This window comes from Oncorhynchus masou, chromosome 29, assembly GCF_036934945.1.
Source record: "Oncorhynchus masou masou isolate Uvic2021 chromosome 29, UVic_Omas_1.1, whole genome shotgun sequence".
Classification (NCBI taxonomy): domain Eukaryota; kingdom Metazoa; phylum Chordata; class Actinopteri; order Salmoniformes; family Salmonidae; genus Oncorhynchus; species Oncorhynchus masou.
In genome coordinates, this window is record NC_088240.1 from 52,738,538 (window position 1) to 52,757,830 (window position 19,293).

At 42.5% G+C, this 19,293-nt stretch overlaps 1 protein-coding gene across 1 annotated transcript in view; it reads left to right on the forward strand.

The window, feature by feature from the left end:
• Positions 1–572: 572 nt before the first annotated feature.
• Positions 573–19,293, forward strand: part of LOC135519979 (transforming growth factor beta-2 proprotein-like) — a 39,251-nt gene continuing 20,530 nt past the window's right edge. Inside the window, exon 1 of the mRNA XM_064945267.1 lies at positions 573–1,952. Within this exon, the coding sequence (XP_064801339.1) occupies positions 1,376–1,952 (577 nt within the window). The 5' untranslated portion in view covers positions 573–1,375. The remainder of the gene's footprint in view (positions 1,953–19,293) is intronic.

The following is a 19,293-nucleotide window of genomic DNA, read 5'->3' on the forward strand; positions in this document are numbered from 1 at the left end:
ATGACAAGAGAGCTGTAGTGTACCACTCCAAAGACCCAGGGAGAACCATTCTAAAAATCCCCCATTTAAGAGCTGGATAAAGGGTTTTAAAAATAATGGGCATAACAAATTACTTGTAGTGGTGATGTTGTTTTTATTGAAGTTATTCAAACCTTACGGGAAGCAGTATTCTTGCCAACTTCTGTCGTGTTATTGAGGAGGATTGAGAAAAGAGCATGCATACCCGGAACCCACAAATCAAATCAGCCTTTATCACGTATTTATCCCGTTCATATAATTTCTCAGGAAGCTCAATTTTATGTTATTGTAATGTTCTTGTAAGTTTTCATCTGCAAGACGTTTCTTTAAAACCATCCCAGCTCGAATCTGAAATATTTATTGTCTACTTTATCCATTGCAAAATGCGGTACCAAAATAAGTGTATGTTTTTACCCCGGACTTGTGGATATGGTTATTGAGCGAGTGGACGCCAAATTATCCATCTGGCGTTAGGACCCCGTGGTTGCGCGCAGGGACATTGCCCGCTGCATTGTCCGGATGGGCACACTAAACACTCATTACAATAAATCGTCTCGTAACCTGAAGTTGAAGGAGTCCCCCGGCCTGAAAGTGACGACCACAACATCCATTTGAAGAAGAAGGAGCACGTGGTTAAGTACGTCTTATAAATATCCCTCTACAACCGGCCGCATGCTGTTGTGCCACTGGCAACATCAGCTCTGCGGACCGATTTTCAGAGCAAGAAGAGATGGAGGAACGCGTCAACGGTCTACCATTGTATTAAAAGGAAATACCGATTATCTTTATACTTCAACCTACTTGCCATACTTTTGATACACTTTTTCCCCGCATTTTCTCAATTTACATTGACCCAACACATGCGTTATAACAACTTTAATAGGTTATATCTCGTCGAGACGACACCTTGCGAGTACCAGGACGGGTTGATTTTTGCACTGTTGTATGTTCTTCTGTCAAGAACCGCGATGCAACTGCTCAGCGAAGCCCACCTTGATCTTGAGATAGAGAAATCAAAGACGGACTTGTGCTGAGCGCGGTACTGGCCACAGTTGGAAAGCTCGCAGCGCTCTGATGCGGTAGAGGTGTGCGCTAACCCACAGGCTACACGTCTGTTCTGCACAACTGGAGATAGCGAGCTCGCTGGTTGTAGTTTGTTTTTGCTTCAAGGTTTTTATATTAAACCTTGATTGGCATTTAATGGCCACAATTCGGTCTTTTTCGTTTGGACAATTGTAACTTTACGCGCGTTTAGTATGCGTTTATTGTGAAGTGATTGGTAATATCATACATTGCCTACTGCTGCTGTCTGCTCCCCGCTGCCCGTATAACGGATTTTACAGATTAGTTCACTTCCATGGTTGAATGGATTTCCAGGTACAATTTCAAATACTGTGCTGAAACTGGGATCACAATATTTAGGCCACAAGTAGTTAAGTGTGCAAGCCTATATATCCAATATTTAGGCTTTTTTTCATGTTTATATTGCCTTTCCGTTATATTTAAATATCCTTTCCAAGGCCGCTTTTATCTTTTTTTTGTTGTCAAGATTTCAATACGCTGCTATAGTCTACTTTTAGAGTTCACAATGAACTACTGCGTTTTAAGTCTTCTCCTGACCATGGATTTAGCCACTGTGGCCGTCAGTTTGTCTACATGCAGTACGCTGGACATGGATCAGTTTATGAAAAAGCGCATAGAAGCCATTCGTGGACAGATACTGAGCAAGTTGAAGCTCACGAGCCCCCCGGAAACATACCCCAAGCCCGAGGAGGTGTCGCGGGATATCATCGCCATCTATAACAGCACGAGAGACCTGTTGCAGGAGAAAGCCAACGATCGGGCGGCGACGTGTGAGCGCCAACGAAGCGAGGAGGAGTACTACGCAAAAGAGGTTCACAAAATCGACATGCAACCCCCCTACCCCTCTGAGAGTAAGTGTGTGTGTGTTTGTGTGTGTGTGGGCGCCTGAATACGTGCCAGAGCGCACGCGCACCTGTGTAACGGTTTAATGCATAATTGAAAAGCTCCAATAACCAGTAATTACCCACTGGGCACAGAAGTCAGTTCAACTTACATTTGGTTGAGTTGACAGCTAGAGTGAAATCAACAAAACATGTCACCATGTCATTGGATTTAGGTTAAAAGTTGCAAATCCAATCAGTTTTCCCCTGTTAGTTTTTGGGTTGAAATGACATGGAAACAACGTTGATTCAGCAGGTTGTTGCTCAGTGTAGTATTATCTGCAAAGTTTTCAAAGATCCCCATTCCCTTTATGTACGTCATGTGTGTTTGTGATTATTTTGGGGGAAACTATACAAACTATTCCTGGCACTGTTGCAGCCATGCAAGCAAAACAACGATAATGCGAACCCTGCAGGTCGGCCTGTGCTGCTAGAGCTGTCATCGAAAAAAGTAGCCTGACATGAACCTCTCGTGGGATAGGGGGATCGATTTCCTCCCAGGCTGACTCTAGGCGCCGCCTTGACAATGTGTTATTGCATAGTTATGTGGTAGTAGAAGCAGACTACAATGAAACACTGATTCAATATTTACCCCCTCCCCACATCTCACGCTAAAGAAAGAGTTCGTATTGTGTATGTTGGTACATTTGTAACATAACACGCAAGTTTTCCCTAATGTTATGTTAATTCAGCATGTCCTTGCCTGAGTCTCTCCAGCCTGGAGCTGCTTTGTAGATAGGGACAGGGTGAGCTCCAAGGACTCATTGACCTCATAGAGAGGCCTATGAGTATTTAATTGAAACTCTTTTCAATTGAAAGAGTGGATTATATCAGTGATAACCTCTTATTCTCAGTGGGCCGCCTCTTAATTCCCATTTTCCCTGACTGCTATAAACCCTATCAAAATTGATAATACACTCCCACGGCAAGTTCTTCATTGTTTACATGTCAAAAACATGAAGAGCAGGGCAATCTAAAATATTGTCAGAACAGGTTTGAGATATCAAGTTTTATTCCTTTTGTCTCAGGAGGCAGGGGGTGATATTGAGAAAGTGGTGTGTGTGTGTTTTATGTGAAGACCTACACTCCCAAATTGGATTGGATTAATAGGGGTCTGAGACGGCTAACCCTGGGCTCCCAGAGTCACTACAATTACCTAATTTAAAGTTGTTTTTTCCCCATCACTGCTTTCAAGTAATAAACCACTGTGTTTTTAACTACATTTTTACACACACATTCGTGTTTTCAAAGTCATGGTTGCCTAAACATAATCATATTAAACACTGCTATTGTGCCATTTATTCTGTAATCATTTTTTTCTCCTCCAGATCAAATGTGAGTACACGGCACGGAGAAAAAATTAATTAGGATATATTTTATATGCCCAAGGTATATTTTGCATTAAATATTATCCTTGGCCCTGCCCATTGTATAAATACACCTAAATATGTATAGATCAGGCGATGTGCCAAGCGCAGTCAGGAAGGCATTTACAGGGTATAAATAATCCTGAGTCAACATTCAGAGAAAAAGGCAGAATTATTTTATTTATTTATCCTTTTTAATCTTCACTTCTGATGCTGCTCTACTCTTTAGCTCCTGGGAGGAAAGATGACAAAGAGAGAGACAGGAGAGAGGGAGAGGGAGTCAAACCACCAGTTGTTAGTCCCAAAATGCACAGCCAAAGACGATACGGATGGCTATTTTTTTAACAGTCGACTGTGTATGTGTGTGTGTGTGTGTGTGTGTGTGTGTGTGTGTGTGTGTGTGTGTGTGTGTGTGTGTGTGTGTGTGTGTGTGTGTGTGTGTGTGTGTGTGTGTGTGTGTGTGTGTGTGTGTGTGTGTGTGTGTGTGTGTGATCCAGTGTCAAAGTGTGAATGTCTTTGCCAGCTAATAATGCACACACATACACACAAGGGTATCAATCTTATCTGGTATAGTGCCAGGAAGTCCTCAGAGGCAGCACTGTGGGGCACCTTGGCACTGGAACTCACACTAAAATGTGCACAGGGGAGAGGATGGGCTGTGGAGTGGATTGGACAAGGGGGGGATGGCTGGGGTTGAGGGGCTGTGTAGTGGGGGCAGAGACAGAAGCCTGGCAGGCCCACAGTACACTATTTAAACCAGCAAGCAGGCATTATATATATAATACCGAATGCTGCCCTGGGCTCTGCTCTGCCACTTGCTGCACGGACAATTCCAGCAGGAGACGCACTGTTTCTGGGCTGTGGAGTGGTTGGTAGAAAGATAACCTATCCTTCCCCCATCCCAATCTCTTCTTCTCTCTTTCTCATCTCCCCACTAATGTTTTGCCCCTCATTGATACTCATTGGCCCCCATTTAAACTCTTCACAATGTTTGCCTTCTTTCACGCCCCCTTTCCCAATCTCATATGTACAGGTATGCATGCGTGTGTGTGTGCGTGCTGCATGCATTGCGTGTAGGTGTGCTGCATCTTTTTCAACACTGTCACCTAGGTTATGTCATGGGACAGTCTCTCATGATGCTGCATTATGGACTGTACAGTGGCAAGAAAAAGTATATGAACCCTTTGGAAATACCTGGATTTCTGCACAAGTTGGTTATAGAATGTGATCTTCATCTAGGTCACAACAATAGAGAAACACAGTCTGCTTAAACTAATAACACTCAAACAGTTATATGTTTTCATGTCTTTATTAAACACACTGTGCAAACATTCAGGGTGGTAAAAAGTATGTGAACCCTTGGATTTAATAACTGGTTGACCATCAAACGTTTTCTGTAGTTGCGGATCAGACCTGCACAACGGTCAGGAGGAATTTTGGACCATTCCTCTTTGCAAAACTGTTTCAGTTTAGCAATATTCTTGGGATGTCTCGTGTGAACTGCTCTCTTGAGGTCATGCCACACAGCATCTCAATCGGGTTGAGGTCAGGACTCTGATTGGGCCACTCCAGAAGGCGTGTTTTCTTCTGTTGACGCCATTATATTGTTGATTTGCTTCTGTGTTTTGGGTCGTTGTCCTGTTGCATCACCCAACTTCTGTTGAGCTTCAATTGGTGGACAGATAGCCTAACATTCTCCTGCAAAATGTCTTGATAAATTTGGGAATTCATTTTTCTGTCGATGATAGCAAGCTGTCCACCCCCAGAGGTAGCAAAGCAGCCCCTTCCAAACAACTCAACTGTAGTTTAATCTGTCCACAGAATATTTTACCAGTAGCTCCGTGAAACATCCAGATGCACTTTTGCAAACTTCAGACATGCAGCAATGTTTTTTTTACAGCAGTGGCTTCTTCCGTGGTGCCCTCCCATCAACACCATTCTTGTTTAGTGTTTTACATATCCTAGACTCATCAAAAGAGATGTTATTATGTTCCAGAGATTTCTTCAGCTGACACTAGGATTCTTCTTAACCTCATTGGGCATTCTGCGCTGTGCTCTTGCAGTCATCTTTGCAGGACGGTCACTTCTAGGGAGAGTAACAACAGTGCTGAACGTTCTCCATTTATAGACAGTTTGTCTTACCGTGGACTGATGAACATCAAGGCTTTTAGAGATACTTTGGTAACCCTTTCCAGCTTTATGCAAGTCAACAATTGTTAATCTTAGGTCTTCTGAGATCTCTTTTGTTCGAGGCATGGCTCACATCAGGCAATGCTTCTTGTGAATAGCAAACTCAAATTTTGTGAGTGTTTTTTATAGGGCAAGCCAGCTCTAACCAACATCTCCAATTGCGTCTCATTGATTGGACTCCAGGTTAGCTGACTCCTGACTCTAATTAGCTTTTGGAGAAGTCATTAGCCTAGGGGTTCACATACTTTTTCCAACCTACACTGTAACTGTTTATATGATGTATTGAATATAGACAACAAAAATACAATAATTTGTGTTGGTAATATAAGCACACTATGTTTGTCTATTGTTGTTAATAGACTTACATGAAGATCAGATCAAATTTGATTGCCAGTTTATGTAGAAATCCAGGTCATTCCAAAGGGTTCAGATACTTTTTCTTGCCACTGTAGAAGCTGATACAACATTGGCCTGTTAGCATGCCCTCATTGCCCGATACAGAAATGCTTGTTTAGCATTTGCCCTGCCTACTCTCTAAGTTATTGTATGTCTCCAGTGTGCTATAGCTCTCCTGTGGACCTGTGGACTAGAGCTCTCACAGTGACCCGAGTGTGTTTGTGTGTGTGTGTGTGTGTGTGTGTGTGTGTGTGTGTGTGTGTGTGTGTGTGTGTGTGTGTGTGTGTGTGTGTGTGTGTGTGTGTGTGTGTGTGTGTGTGTGTGTGTGTGTGTGTGTGTGTTTGTGTCTGTGTGTCTGTGTCTGTTGGGGATAGTTTTGCCATTCCCTTTTACCGGGGTGTATATATGTTTAAACTATATGTGTTGCTTGCTTTTATAAAATGGGATTTAGATGATGTCATGCACACAGCATTGTTCAAAGTCAGGGGTTAAACGAATGACCTTATAATTTATCCGCACATGAATTCTGACTTGTTCTTCAAGTGCAAACCTTTATTGACTATGATAAATGGTTGGAGAGGAGAAAGCATTATAGCCTTAGAAGGATGGCATCGTGAGAGTAGCATCACCTATGTTGTCTTGTCCTTGTGATAAGGCAGGATTGCTGGTTGGTTTAAATTTAGCAGTGGTGGAAAAAGTACCAATTGTCATATTTGAATAAAAGTAAAGATACCTTAATAGAAAATGACTCAAGTAAAAATGAAAGTCACCCAGTAAAATATTACTTGAGTAAAAGGGGTTGAGAAGACACATTTCAGTTGAATGCATACAGTTTTTAAACTATATGTGTCCCCTTTTCCCTTTCCCTAAAAGTATTTGGTTTAAATATACTTAAGTATCAAAAGTAAATGTAATTGCAAAAATATACTTAAGTATCAAAATAAAAGTAAAACTATAAATCATTTAAAATCCCTTATTTTAAGTAAACCAGATGGCACCAATTTTTTTTTACATTTACGGATAGCCAGGGGCACACTCCAACACTCAGGCATAATTTACAAACAAAGTATTTGTGCTTCGTGAGTCCACCAGATCAGAGGCAGTAGGGATGATTAATGTGTGCATTGGACCATTTCCCAGTCCCGATAAGCATTCAAAATGTAGTACAGGTACTTTTGGGTTTCAGGGAAAATGTATGGAGTAAAAAAGTACATTATTTTCTTTAGGAATGTAGTAAAGTAAAAGTAGTCAAAAATATAAATAGTTAAGTTAAGTACAGATACCCCCAAAAACTTTAAAGTATTTTTTACTTAAGCACTTTACACTTTACAATGCAAACTTTACAATGCAAACTGTTACAGCTGTACTTGAATATAGAACATTCTGCTCATTATATACTGAACAAAAATATAAACGCAACAATTTCAAAGATGTTACTGAGTTACAGATCATATGAGGAAATCAGTTAATTGAAATAAATAAATTAGGCCCTAATCTATGGATTTCACATGACTTGGGCAAGGGCGCAGCCACGGGTAGGCCTGGGAGGGCATAGGCCCACCCATTTGGAAGCCAGGCCCAGCCTTTCAGAATGTGTTTTTCCCCACAAAAGGGCTTTATTACAGACATAAATATTCTTCAGCACCCCTCAGACGATCACTCAGGTGAAGAAGCCGGATGTAGAGGTCCTGGGCTGGCGTGGTTACAAATGGTCTGAGGTTGTGAGGCCGGTTGGACGTACTGCCAAATTCTCTAAAATGACATTGGGGGTGGCTTATGGTAGAGAAGTCAACATTAAATTATCTGGAAACAGCTCTGGTGTGCATTCATACAGTGATGATGCCAATTGCAAAACGGCACATTTTAGAGTGGCCTTTTATTGTCCACAGCACAAGGTGCACCTGTGTAATGATCATGCCGGTTTAACCAGCTTCTTGATATGCCACACCTGTCAGGTGCAGGGATAATCTTGGCAAAAGAGAAATGCTCACTAACAGGGATGTAAACAAATTTCTGCCCAAAATTTGGGAGAAACACGCTTTCCGTGCGTATGGAACATTTCTATAATATTTTATTTAATCTCATGAAACATGGGACCAACACTTTACATGTTGCGTTTATATTTTTGTACAATATAGAAGTGCAATCCTCGTTCAGAGCAGCCTACTCCTCCCATCATTTTGGTCATATCACTGGAAGTGTTTTGTATTAAACTATATGTGGCATTTGATTTACATTAACGTTAACTTTGGAAATGTACATTGTAGAAAACACGATTACATTGTATATAGTGTAGTAAATTGTACTACACTATCTAAACCACACTCAATGCAGTAGACATTGATATGTTGTACTCACAGCAAATCACTAGACATATTTGCAATTTAATGAGTCGTTGTTGGGCAAACATTTCAAAGTGTTTTAAGAGAGGTCAGCTAACACAGTGAGTGCTGTACCAGCGTAAATAGAGACCACATGTTGATTCTGCCTTTTCTTCAGTCATGTGGATTCAAAGGAGCACTAATTACCTAGCCTTTCAACAACACGTCAGTACATTACTCTTCGAACAGGTTCTGAACATCAAACTTTACATGGTTCAAATAAAAGGCATTAGTTTGAATCACTTTAGATTTGGAGTGCACCGGTGTTATTTGCTCAGAAAGCCTCATTGATATACGCTGTAGTTTAGTAAAGTTAAGTAACCATTTTTTTGGGGTGCAGTAACACAAATCTACTAAGGTAAATTAATTGAAAATTAACCTGATAGAACAATGTCCATGCTGCTAATCTGTGACAAACTATGATGCTGATTAATAAGTCTAGAACCAACAGGACCCTGAACAGCTTCTACACACAAGCCATAAGACTGCTAAATTAGTAAATTAGTTAACCAATAGCTACCCAGACTATCTACATTGACCCTTTTTCACTAGCTCTTTTGATTCATCACATACGCTCTGCTACTGTTTTATTATCTATCCTGTTGTCTTTATCCCTACCTACTGTATGTGTACGGTGCATTCGGAAAGTATTCAGGCCCCTTCCCCTTTTCCACATTATGTTACGTTACAGCCTTATTCTAAAATGGATTAAATACATTTTTCCTCTCATCTATCTACTAACAATTTATCATAATGATGAAGCGAAAACAGGAAGACATTTTATTTTTGCAAATGTATTAAAAAATTTAAAAAACAGAAATGCCTTGTTTACATAAGTATTCAGACCCTTTGCTGTGAGACTCAAAATTGAGTTAAAGTGCGTCCTTGAGATGTTTCTACAACTTGATTGGAGTCCACCTGTGCTAAATTCAATAGATTGGACATGATTTGGAAAGGCACACACCTGTCTATATAAGGTCCATTAGCTTAAAGTGCATGTCAGAGCAATAACCAAGCCATGAGGTCGAAGGAATTGTTCGTAGAGCTCCGAGACAGGACCGTGTCGAGGCACGGATCTGGGGAAGGGTACCAAAACATTTCTACAGCATTGAAGGTCCCCAAGAACATAGTGACCTCCATCATTCTTAAATGGAAAAAGTTTGGAACCACCAAGACTCCCCTAAAGCTGGCCAACCGGCCAAACTGAGCAATCGGGCGAGAAGTACCTTGGTCAGGGAGGTGACCAAGAACCCGATTGTCACTCTGACAGAGCTCAAGAGTTTCTCTGCTCTGTGGAGATGAGAGAATCTTCCAGAAAGACAGCCATCTCTGCAGCACTCCACCAATCAGGCCTTTATGGTAGAGTGGCCAGGCGGAAGCCACTCCTCAGGAAAAAGCACATGACAGCCTGCTTGGAGTTTGCCAAAAGGCACCTAAAGGACTTTCAGACAATGAGAAACAAGATTCTCTAGTCTGATGAAACCAAGATTGAACTCTTTGGCCTGAATGCAAAGCATCACATCTGGAGGAAACCTTGCATCATCCCTACAGTGAAGCATGGTGGTGGGAGCATCATGCTGTGGGGATGTTTTTCAGCGGCAGGGACTGCTAGACTAGTCAGGATCGAGAGTAAGCTGAATGGAGCAAAGTACAGAGAGATCCTTGATGAAAACCTGCTCCAGAGCACTCAGGACCTCAGACTGGTGCGAAGGTTCACTTTCCAACAGGACAACAACCCTAAGCACACAACCAAGATAACGCAGGAGTGGCTCCGGGACAAGTCTCTGAATGTCCTTGAGTGGCACAACCAGAGCCTGGACTTGAACCCGATAGAACATCTCTGGAGAGACTTGAAAATAGCTGTGCAGTAATGCTCCCCATCCAACCTGACAGCTTGAGAGGATCTGCAGAGAGGAATGAGAGGATCTCCCCAAATACAGGTGTGCCAAGCTTGTAGCATCATACTCAAGAAGACTCGAGGCTGTAATCGCTGCCAAAGGTGCTTCAACACAGTACTGAGTAAAGGGTAAACTGTTTTTGCTCTGTCATTATGGGATATTGTGTGTAGATTGATGAGTGGGGGAAAAAACCAATTTGATCCATTTTAGATTAAGGCTGTAAGATAATAAAATGTGGAAAGGGCCCGTAAGTAAGCATTTCACTTAGTCTATACCTGTTGTTCACGAAGCATGTGACAAATACAATTGGATTTGATTTGATATTTTGCTTTTGTCCAGTTTTTTGTTCTTCATAATATAACTCTCCCAAGGTGAGCTAGCTAGCCTAGCGCTGTGTAGAGACATTCTTCTGGTGAGAGTTTGCAGAGGGGCCAGATAATAAGAACGGCCCAGTGTGTGTGTGCCAAGTGTTTGAGTTACATAATGACATCTAATCAGCTTTTTAAACTTTCTGTGGGAAGCATGTCAGACTTACATAGGTCTTAAAGACAAATGCACATTTATGAATAGCATTGCTTTTATTAAGATGTAATGGTGTGTATTGTGGGCATGCATGTGTGTGTGTCCATGTTTGTTTACATGTGTGCTTATGTGCATTCAAGCATGTACAGTACCAGTCAAAAGTTTGGACACACCTACTCATTCAAGGGTTTTTCTTTATTTTGACTGTTTTCTTCATTGTAGAATAATAGTGAAGACATCAAAACTACAAACGAACACTTGAAATCATGTAGTAACCAAAAAAATTGTTAAACACATCAAAATATATTTTATTTTCGAGGTTCTTCAAAGTAGCCTTTGCCTTGATGACAGCTTTGTACACTCTTGGCATTCTCTCAACCAGATTCATGAGATAGTCACATGGAATGCATTTCAATTAACAGGTGTGCCTCCTTCTTAGTGTGTTTGACCCAATGAGTTGTGTTGTGACAAGGTAGGGGTGGTATACAGATGTGGATCAAGTCAATATTATGGCAAGAAAAACTCAAATAAGCAAAGAGAAACAACAGTCAATCATTACTTTATGACATGAAGGTCAGTCAATCCAGAAAATTAGAAGAAATTTTAAAGTTTCTTCAAGAGCAGTCGCAAAAACCATCTAGCGCTATGATGAAACTGGCTCTCATGAAGACCGCCACAGGAAAGAAAGACCCAAAGTTAACTATGCTGCAGAGGATAAGTTCATTAGAGTTAACTGCACCTCAGATTGCAGCCCAAATAAATGCTTTACAGAGTTCAAGTAACAGACGCATCTCAACATCAACAGTTCAGAGGAGACTGTGTGAATCAGGCCTTTATGGTTGAATTGCTGCAAAGAAACCACAACTAAAGGACACCAATAAGAAGAAGAGACTTGCTTGGGCCAAGAAACATGAGCAATGGGACAATAGACCGTTGGAAATCTGTCCTGATGAGTCCAAATGTGAGATTTTCGAATCCAACCGCCGTGTCTTTGTGAGACGCAGAGTAGGTGAACAGATGATCTACGCATGTGTAGTTCCCACCATGAAGCATGGAGGAAGAGGTGTGATGGTGTGGAGGTGTTTTGCTACTGACACGGTCAGTGATTTATTTAGAATTCAAGGCACACTTAACCAGCATGGCTACCCCAGCATTCTGCAGCGATACGCCATACCATCTGGTTTGCTCTTAGTGGGACTATAATTTGTTTTCAACAGTACAATGACCTAATACAAGTCCAGGCTGTGTAAGGGCTATGTGACCAAGAAGGAGATAGATGGAGTGCTGCATCAGATGACCTGGCCCCCACAATCACTCAACCGCAACCCATATGAGATGGTTTGGGATGAGTTGCACTGCAGAGTGAAGGAAAATCAGACAACAAGTGCTCAGCATATGTGGGAACTCCTTCAAGACTGTTGGAAAAGCATTCCAGGTGAAGCTGGTTGAGAGAATGCCAAGAGTGTGTTAAGCTGCCATCAAGGCAAAGGGTGGCTGTTTTGAAGAATCTAAAATATATTTTGGTTTAACACTTTTTTTGGTTACTACATGATTCCATATGTGTTATTTCATAGTTTTCATTTATTCAATATTATTCTACAATGTAGAAAATAGTAAAAATAAAGAATGTGTAGGTGTGTCCAAACTTTTGACTGGTACTGTATGTGCTTGTGTTCTTGTCTGTGTGTGTACAGTATGTCTGTGTGCCTGTCTAGTATGTTAAAGGTCCAATACAGCCGGTTTATATCTTAATATCAAATAATTTTTTGGGTAACAATTAAGTACATTACTGAGATTGTTTTAAATTAAAATGGTCAAAAATAAACTAAAATAGCATCTTAGCAAAGAGCAATTTCTCAAGCAAGATTTTCGCTAGGACTGTCTGGCAGTGGGCTGAGAGGGGAGAGGGAAAACAAGCTGTTATTGGCAGAGAGGTTTGAAACTATCTTTCTTATTGGGCTATTAACTAATTTACCACCTGGTGATGTCACCAGACAGGCCAAAAATCCATCCCACCAAAACAGGCAGAAATTTCAGGCGGTCTTTTGAAACAGCTCTTACACTATTTGCACAATTTCACAGTATTATTCCCTCGTAGTGCAGAAATATGAAGTACAGACAAATCTAGATTTTGACTCTGCACTGGACCTTTTCTATAATATCAGCATCGTTGTTAGTTTGTGTTTGACTCCTGGTGTTTGTGTGTTCGGATGTGTTAGCTCAGTATGTTGAAGGCCTCGTATGTGTTGATCCTGGTGTGGCTCGATGTGTGTGATGGATTGTGTTTAGTGTAAGTGACCACTCTTGCCTGTCTCCCCTGCACTGCTGTAAAAAAACATGGGCGTGTGTCTGTGTGTGCGTCCGCGCGCGTGTTGCTGCTTTGTGAGGAGAGGACTGTACAAACAACAGCCAAACAGATGAACACAAACACACTGTGGAGAGCGGGCCCGTTTGAACTATTTTGTGGCAGGTCAAAGCCTCACGCTGCTTGCCACTATTTTTTTTAGCCGCATCTGACTTTCACCAAGCTGTTTCAAGGGAGAGGGACTTTCCTGGGTTTGGTGCCACGGTACCTCAAGCAATTGCACTTCGGTCTTGAAGGGATATTGTCCGAAAGCAACTCCTATAGTCAACGTGTTGCCCCTGTATCCCTGTTTTTAGGTATATGGCTGTGATAGATAATCTTATGTCTTTCTTTGTACTGGGGGCTTTATTGTTGCTGTGTCATGGAGCTGAGTTCTATCATAATGAAACTGTGTTTGCTATGTAATCATAATGCCATGTAGCCTTGGTGTTGTGTAGTTCTTTGAGGTCTACAGTAGGTCTTTGTCAGTGTTCAGTTTCTCTGCTGTTGTGCACCCTGTTGATGTCTCATTGGTGCTCTTGGAGAGGGAGAAGGGAGAGAGAGAGAGAGAGAGAGAGAGAGAGAGAGAGAGAGAGAGAGAGCCAGGAGGCATCAGCAGCAGCAGCACTGTGGGGTTGTTGTTGAGAATGGGGCTTGATCCTCCGCTAAACTTACGCAAGACCTGGACGCTGCTGCCATTTGAATTGGAGGACAACCGTGGCCAAGCAGCATTGCGTAACCGAGGGAAAGAGAGAAAAAGAAACGGGGGAAAGAGAGAGAAAGAGTAACCACGGTTCCTCCAATGACGTTTGGTGTTGTTTACAACAATGGGACAGGTTCCCGTGTAAGATGCTACTCTAACATGACAGTGATAGAAGGGAGTGAGAGCTAGTGCTGTTATTAGTGGAGGGCAGTTTAGTGAATGTGTACTGCAGAGAGGCACGTTTTATGGGATTGTTGAATGTGTGATTGCGGTTTGTAATGTTATGCAATCGTCGAGCAGAGGATAGTGAATTGCAGTGTGTGTCATAGTGTTCCGAAGGTTTATGTATTCAGCGATTAATGAGGTGAGGTATTCTCCCACTGAGTTTGGACCAGGCCACTGCTACCCAGCATGCATGCACACCCTCTTTCTCTCTCACTCTCACTCACTCTCACTCTCTTGCTCGCTCTCGCTTTTCTCTCTCATACACACATTTAAACACAAACATACACACACCGCCATGGGGTCTCTCTCTTTCTCCTTCCCTCTTACACTATCTCACCTCATCTTCCTCCCTCGCTGCTCTGTTATGCTGCTTGCTTGTTTTCTGGTTGCCATACAGCAACAGTGGAGAGGGACCATGTGTCTGTCTCTTGGCTGAAGCCCAAAAGCCCCTCTCAGAGTCTTTGTCTCTCTCTCTCACACTCTCACACTGTGTGTTTCTGTGTATGTGTGTATATACGTTTCTGTGTGTGTGTGTTGGTCTGTTACTGGGAAAGAGGCCTGTGGAGACTGACAGGCCTTCGTGGAAGGGGCTTCAAAGCACCGGGTATTTTTAGTTCCCAGGGATTATGTGCAGAGTTGTTTTCAATTTGCTATTGGCAGGTGAGTGGCTGGGCGGAGGCGTCTGCAGGGAACGAGACAGGCGGGAGCTCTCTTCCGTCTCACATTCCCTCTTGCTCTTTCTGTCGTCTATTCCCCGCCTTTACTCTCACTCTTCCCCCCCCTTTACTCTCACTCTTCCCCCACTCTTTCCTCTGTGATCTCCTGTCTGTCTGTCCCTATTTCCTTCTCAACTTCTCTCTTTATCGCTGTCTCGTTGTTCTCCTATTCCGCCTGACGAGTTTGACTTTCTCAGCCAGTCGCCTTTTTTCCTCTCCTCTCCTTTCCTTTTCCTCTCCTCTCTCCTCTCCTCTCCTTTTCCTCTCCTCTCTCCTCTCCTTTCCTCTCCTCTCTCCTCTCCTCTCCTTTTCCTCTCCTCTCTCCTCTCCTTTCCTCTCCTCTCTCCTCTCCTCTCCTTTTCCTCTCCTCTCTCCTCTCCTCTCCTTTTCCTCTCCTCTCTCCTCTCCTTTCCTCTCCTCTCCTTTTCCTCTCCTCTCTCCTCTCCTCTCCTTTTCCTCTCCTCTCTCCTCTCCTTTCCTCTCCTCTCTCCTCTCCTCTCCTTTTCCTCTCCTCTCTCCTCTCCTCTCCTTTCCTTGACCTCTTCGTTACCATTTCTTGACTAACGTTTCTCTCCTTTCCTATTGCGCATGCTTTTTTTTAATCCTCAGATGGTCGTCTTGATTCCACACAGGATCTGTCTCTCCCTCTCTCCCGCTCACCTTTGCGTTCCTCCCTTCTATCTTTTCTCTCCTGTCCACGTCTCCTCATCTCAAATCACATTTTATTTGTCACATGCTTCGTAAACAACAGGGGTAGACTAACAGTGAAATACTTACTTATGGGCCCTTCCCAACAATACAGAGAAAAATATAGAATAAATAATAAGTGATGAATACACAATGTGTCACAACAACTTGGCTTTATACACAGGGTACCAGTTCCGAGTTGATCTACATGGGTACGAGGTAATTGCGGAAGACACAGTGCATTCTGAAAGTATTTACACCATTTCCCTTTTTCCACACTTTGTTATGTTACAGCCTTATTCTAAAATCGATTAAATAAAACATTTTCCTCATCAATCTATACACCATAGCCCATAATGACAAAGAAAAAAATGTTTTTTAACCAAGCCATGAGGTTGAAGGAATTGTCCATAGAGCTCCGAGACAGGATTGTGGTTGAGGCACAGATCTGGGGAAGGGTACCAAAACATTTCTGCAGCATTGAAGGTCCCCAAGAACAAAGTGGCCTCCATCATTCTTAAATTGAAGAAGTTTGGAACCACCAAGACTCATCCTAGAGCTGGCCGCCCAGCCAAATTGAGCAATCGGGGGAGAAGGGCCTTGGTCAGGGAGGTGACCAAGAACCCGATGGTCACTCTGACATAACTCCAGAGTTCCTCTGTGGAGATGGGAGAAACAGAAGCCACTCCTCAGTAAAAGGCACAGCCCGCTTGGAGTTTGCCAAAAGGCACCTAAAGGACTCTCAGACCATGAGAAACCAGATTCTCTGGTCTGATAAAAGCAAGATTGAATTCTTTGGCCTGAATGCCAAGCGTCATGTCTGGAGGAAACCTGGAACCATCCCTACGGTGAAGCATGGTGGTGGCAGCATCATGCTGTGGGGATTTTTCAGCAGCAGGGACTGGGAGACTAGTCAGGATCGAGGGAAAGATGGATGGTGTACAGAGAGGTCGTTGATGAAAATCTGCTCCAGGTTGGTAGAAAACATTTACAGAAGCCTAAGGCATTGGGTGGTTCAGCTCTACCAAACCTTCAGACATACTATTGGGCTGCAAATTTCAGAGCCCTTCTGTACTGGCTGCAGACTGAGCCTACTGGACCTAGACCACTCTGGGTCCAGATGGAGTCTGAATCGTGTAAACCTGCTGCACTTTCTTCTGTGTTGTGCTCGTCTCTCCCAGTGTCCCCAGGCAAAAGGTGTGTCAAACCCAATTGTAAAGCAGTCTCTTAAAATTTTGTGTCAGTTCCGTTTAGCCTTCAGCCTCTGAAGCTTTTCTCTATCAGGCCCAATCAATCAGAACATTTTATTTCCTCCATCTTTAAATGATGGGGCTTTTGGCATCCGGCACTCACTAGGCCTCTCCTCGCCCGCCCAATTATTCTTTGATGATACATTTGCCTCTTTTGCTCAGCTACAGGAAAAGTTCAACCTCCCCAATCCCACTTTTTCCGCTATCTCCAGACTAGGAACTTTATTAGAGCTAACACACCTGAATTTCCCCATAGGCCTGCGAATACAGCTACAGAAAGCATCTTGGTGCTGAACAAGCTTCCTAGGGGCGCAATATCAGATGTATATGCAATGATTAATGACTTACAGAACCCCCGTTTGGTGCCTTTAAAGATTCGATGGGGAAAGGATTTTAGGGGAGGAACTTGGGGAAGACACCTGGGAATCTGTGCTGCACGGGGTGCATTCATCCTCTTTTAGCACTAGACACAGCCTCATTCAATTCAATGTGGTTCACCGTATCCACTGGTCCGGGGCCAAACTAGGAAGAATATTCCCTGATTTTGATCCTACCTGTGTCCGATGTAAAATGGAACCAGCCAGACTGTATCAAATGTTTTGGGGCTGTCACAAACTGTCAGGTTTCTGGGAATTAATATTTAAATGTTTCTCTGATATATATGACACTGTTATAGATCCGTCTCCCCTTACAGCCCTTTTTGGAGTACTGCCCACTGCCCCCTGTCAAGAATCCAGTCGGACACTGTTGCTTATACAACTCGTTTAGCTAGACGGCTAATACTACAGAACTGGAAGATGGCAGTTCCCCCATCTTATAAATATTGGGTGAGAGATGTGTTGTGCTCTCTGAAACTAGAAAACATTATATTCAATACACGTGGGAACCCCAAACTGTTTTATGAGGCTTGGGCTCCATTCCAGTCTTACTTTAAACAGTCCATCCTCTGATGGCATTCATATTAAAACGAAAATAAGACTGTATTTGAGTCCCCTGTGAGGGGGGGGGCATTAAGGTTGATGATGTGCTTATTGATTGTTACCTGCGGATGCCTTGTTCATCTTGCCCGGTCGGAGACTAAACTGTCAGGAACAATGGAACAATGGTGAGGTGTCTGCTCTGTCCCTGTACTACTGCCCTTTAACCTTTGTAGCCTTCTGCCCGGTGTGTTTAACTTGTCTAAAGTACGGTATCTTTAAAGCTATTCTTTTTTATTTGTATTTGTTCTAGGTGAGTATATTATTTATATTGTTTTGTGTTGTCTTGTGTGTAAAACTGAATAAACAGAAATTAAATAAATATGCTCCAAAGCGCTTAGGACCTCAGACTGGGGTGAAGTTTCACCTTCCAACTGGACAACGACAGGAATGGCTTCGGAACAAGTCTCTGAATGTCCTTGAGTGGCCCAGTCAGAGCCCAGACTTGAACCCGATCTAGCATTTCTGTTCAGCGACGCTCCCCATCCAACCTGACAAGGCTTGAGAGGATCTGCAGAGAAGAATGGGAGAAACTCCCCAATTACAGGAGTGACACGCTTGTAGCGTCATACCCAAGAAGACTCGAGGCTGCAATTGTTGTCAAAGATTCTTCAACAAAGTACTGAGTAAAGGTTCTGAATACTTATGTAAATGTGATATTTCAGTTTTTCCTTTGTAATACATTTGGGGCATTGTGTGTAGATTGATGGGGGGAAAAACATATTAATCAATTTTAGAATAAGGCTGTGACGTAACAAAATGTGGAAAAAGTCAAGTGGTCTGAATACTTTCTGAATGCACTTTATGTACATATAGGTAGTGACTAGGCAACAGGATAGATAATAAACAGTAACTGCAGCAGTGTATGTGATGAGTCAAAAGAGTTAGTGCGAAGAGAGTCAAATGCAGATACAGGGCTCTATGCTGACTTTTCTTTTACAAGGAACACGTGTGTGCCTAAGTGGGAAAATGTAGACTGGCACAAAGAAATGTTGGAACACAATGATAAATATTTAAGGTAATAAAGCTAGATTCCTTCATTTTTCTAGGCGCACTGGTGCTCCTCAAATAAAAATTCCAGTTTGCACAGGAAAATGTTTAGGCACATATGTGAGTAAAATGGTCATCCTGTAAAGTCCTGAGATTGTCCGGGTAGCTCTTTAGTTAACTATTAAGTCGTCGTATGGCTTACTCCTGGTAGAAGCTGTTCAGGGTCCTGTTGGTTCCAGACTCGGTGCATCGGTACCACTTGCCGGTCCAGAGTGTGTGAGAGAGAACAGACTGTCCGTGCATAGAGGAAACCTGGGGAATCTGAGAGCATGTCTTATAGAAGTGAGAAATGCTCCAAAGTAGGTCAAATAATTTCCCCTTCGGTCTGTCCCGGGATATCTCAGCCCTGCAAACCAATATTTGGTCTCAATTTCCATTTTCAAATGGTAAAAATGACTCTGAGGTAGCAAACAGTTGCATCCGGTAATTTTACAAAAGTCATAAATCAGACTTTTGGGGAATTTGAACAAACATTTTGATATTTTCCTCGTAATTCATGGCTTGTAGGACCATTCCAACAATGAAGAAAATGAATGTCTCCTCGTAAAATATATACCACTTAATGTCATATTTTATTAAAGCCACATGTTATGCCATAAAGGTCT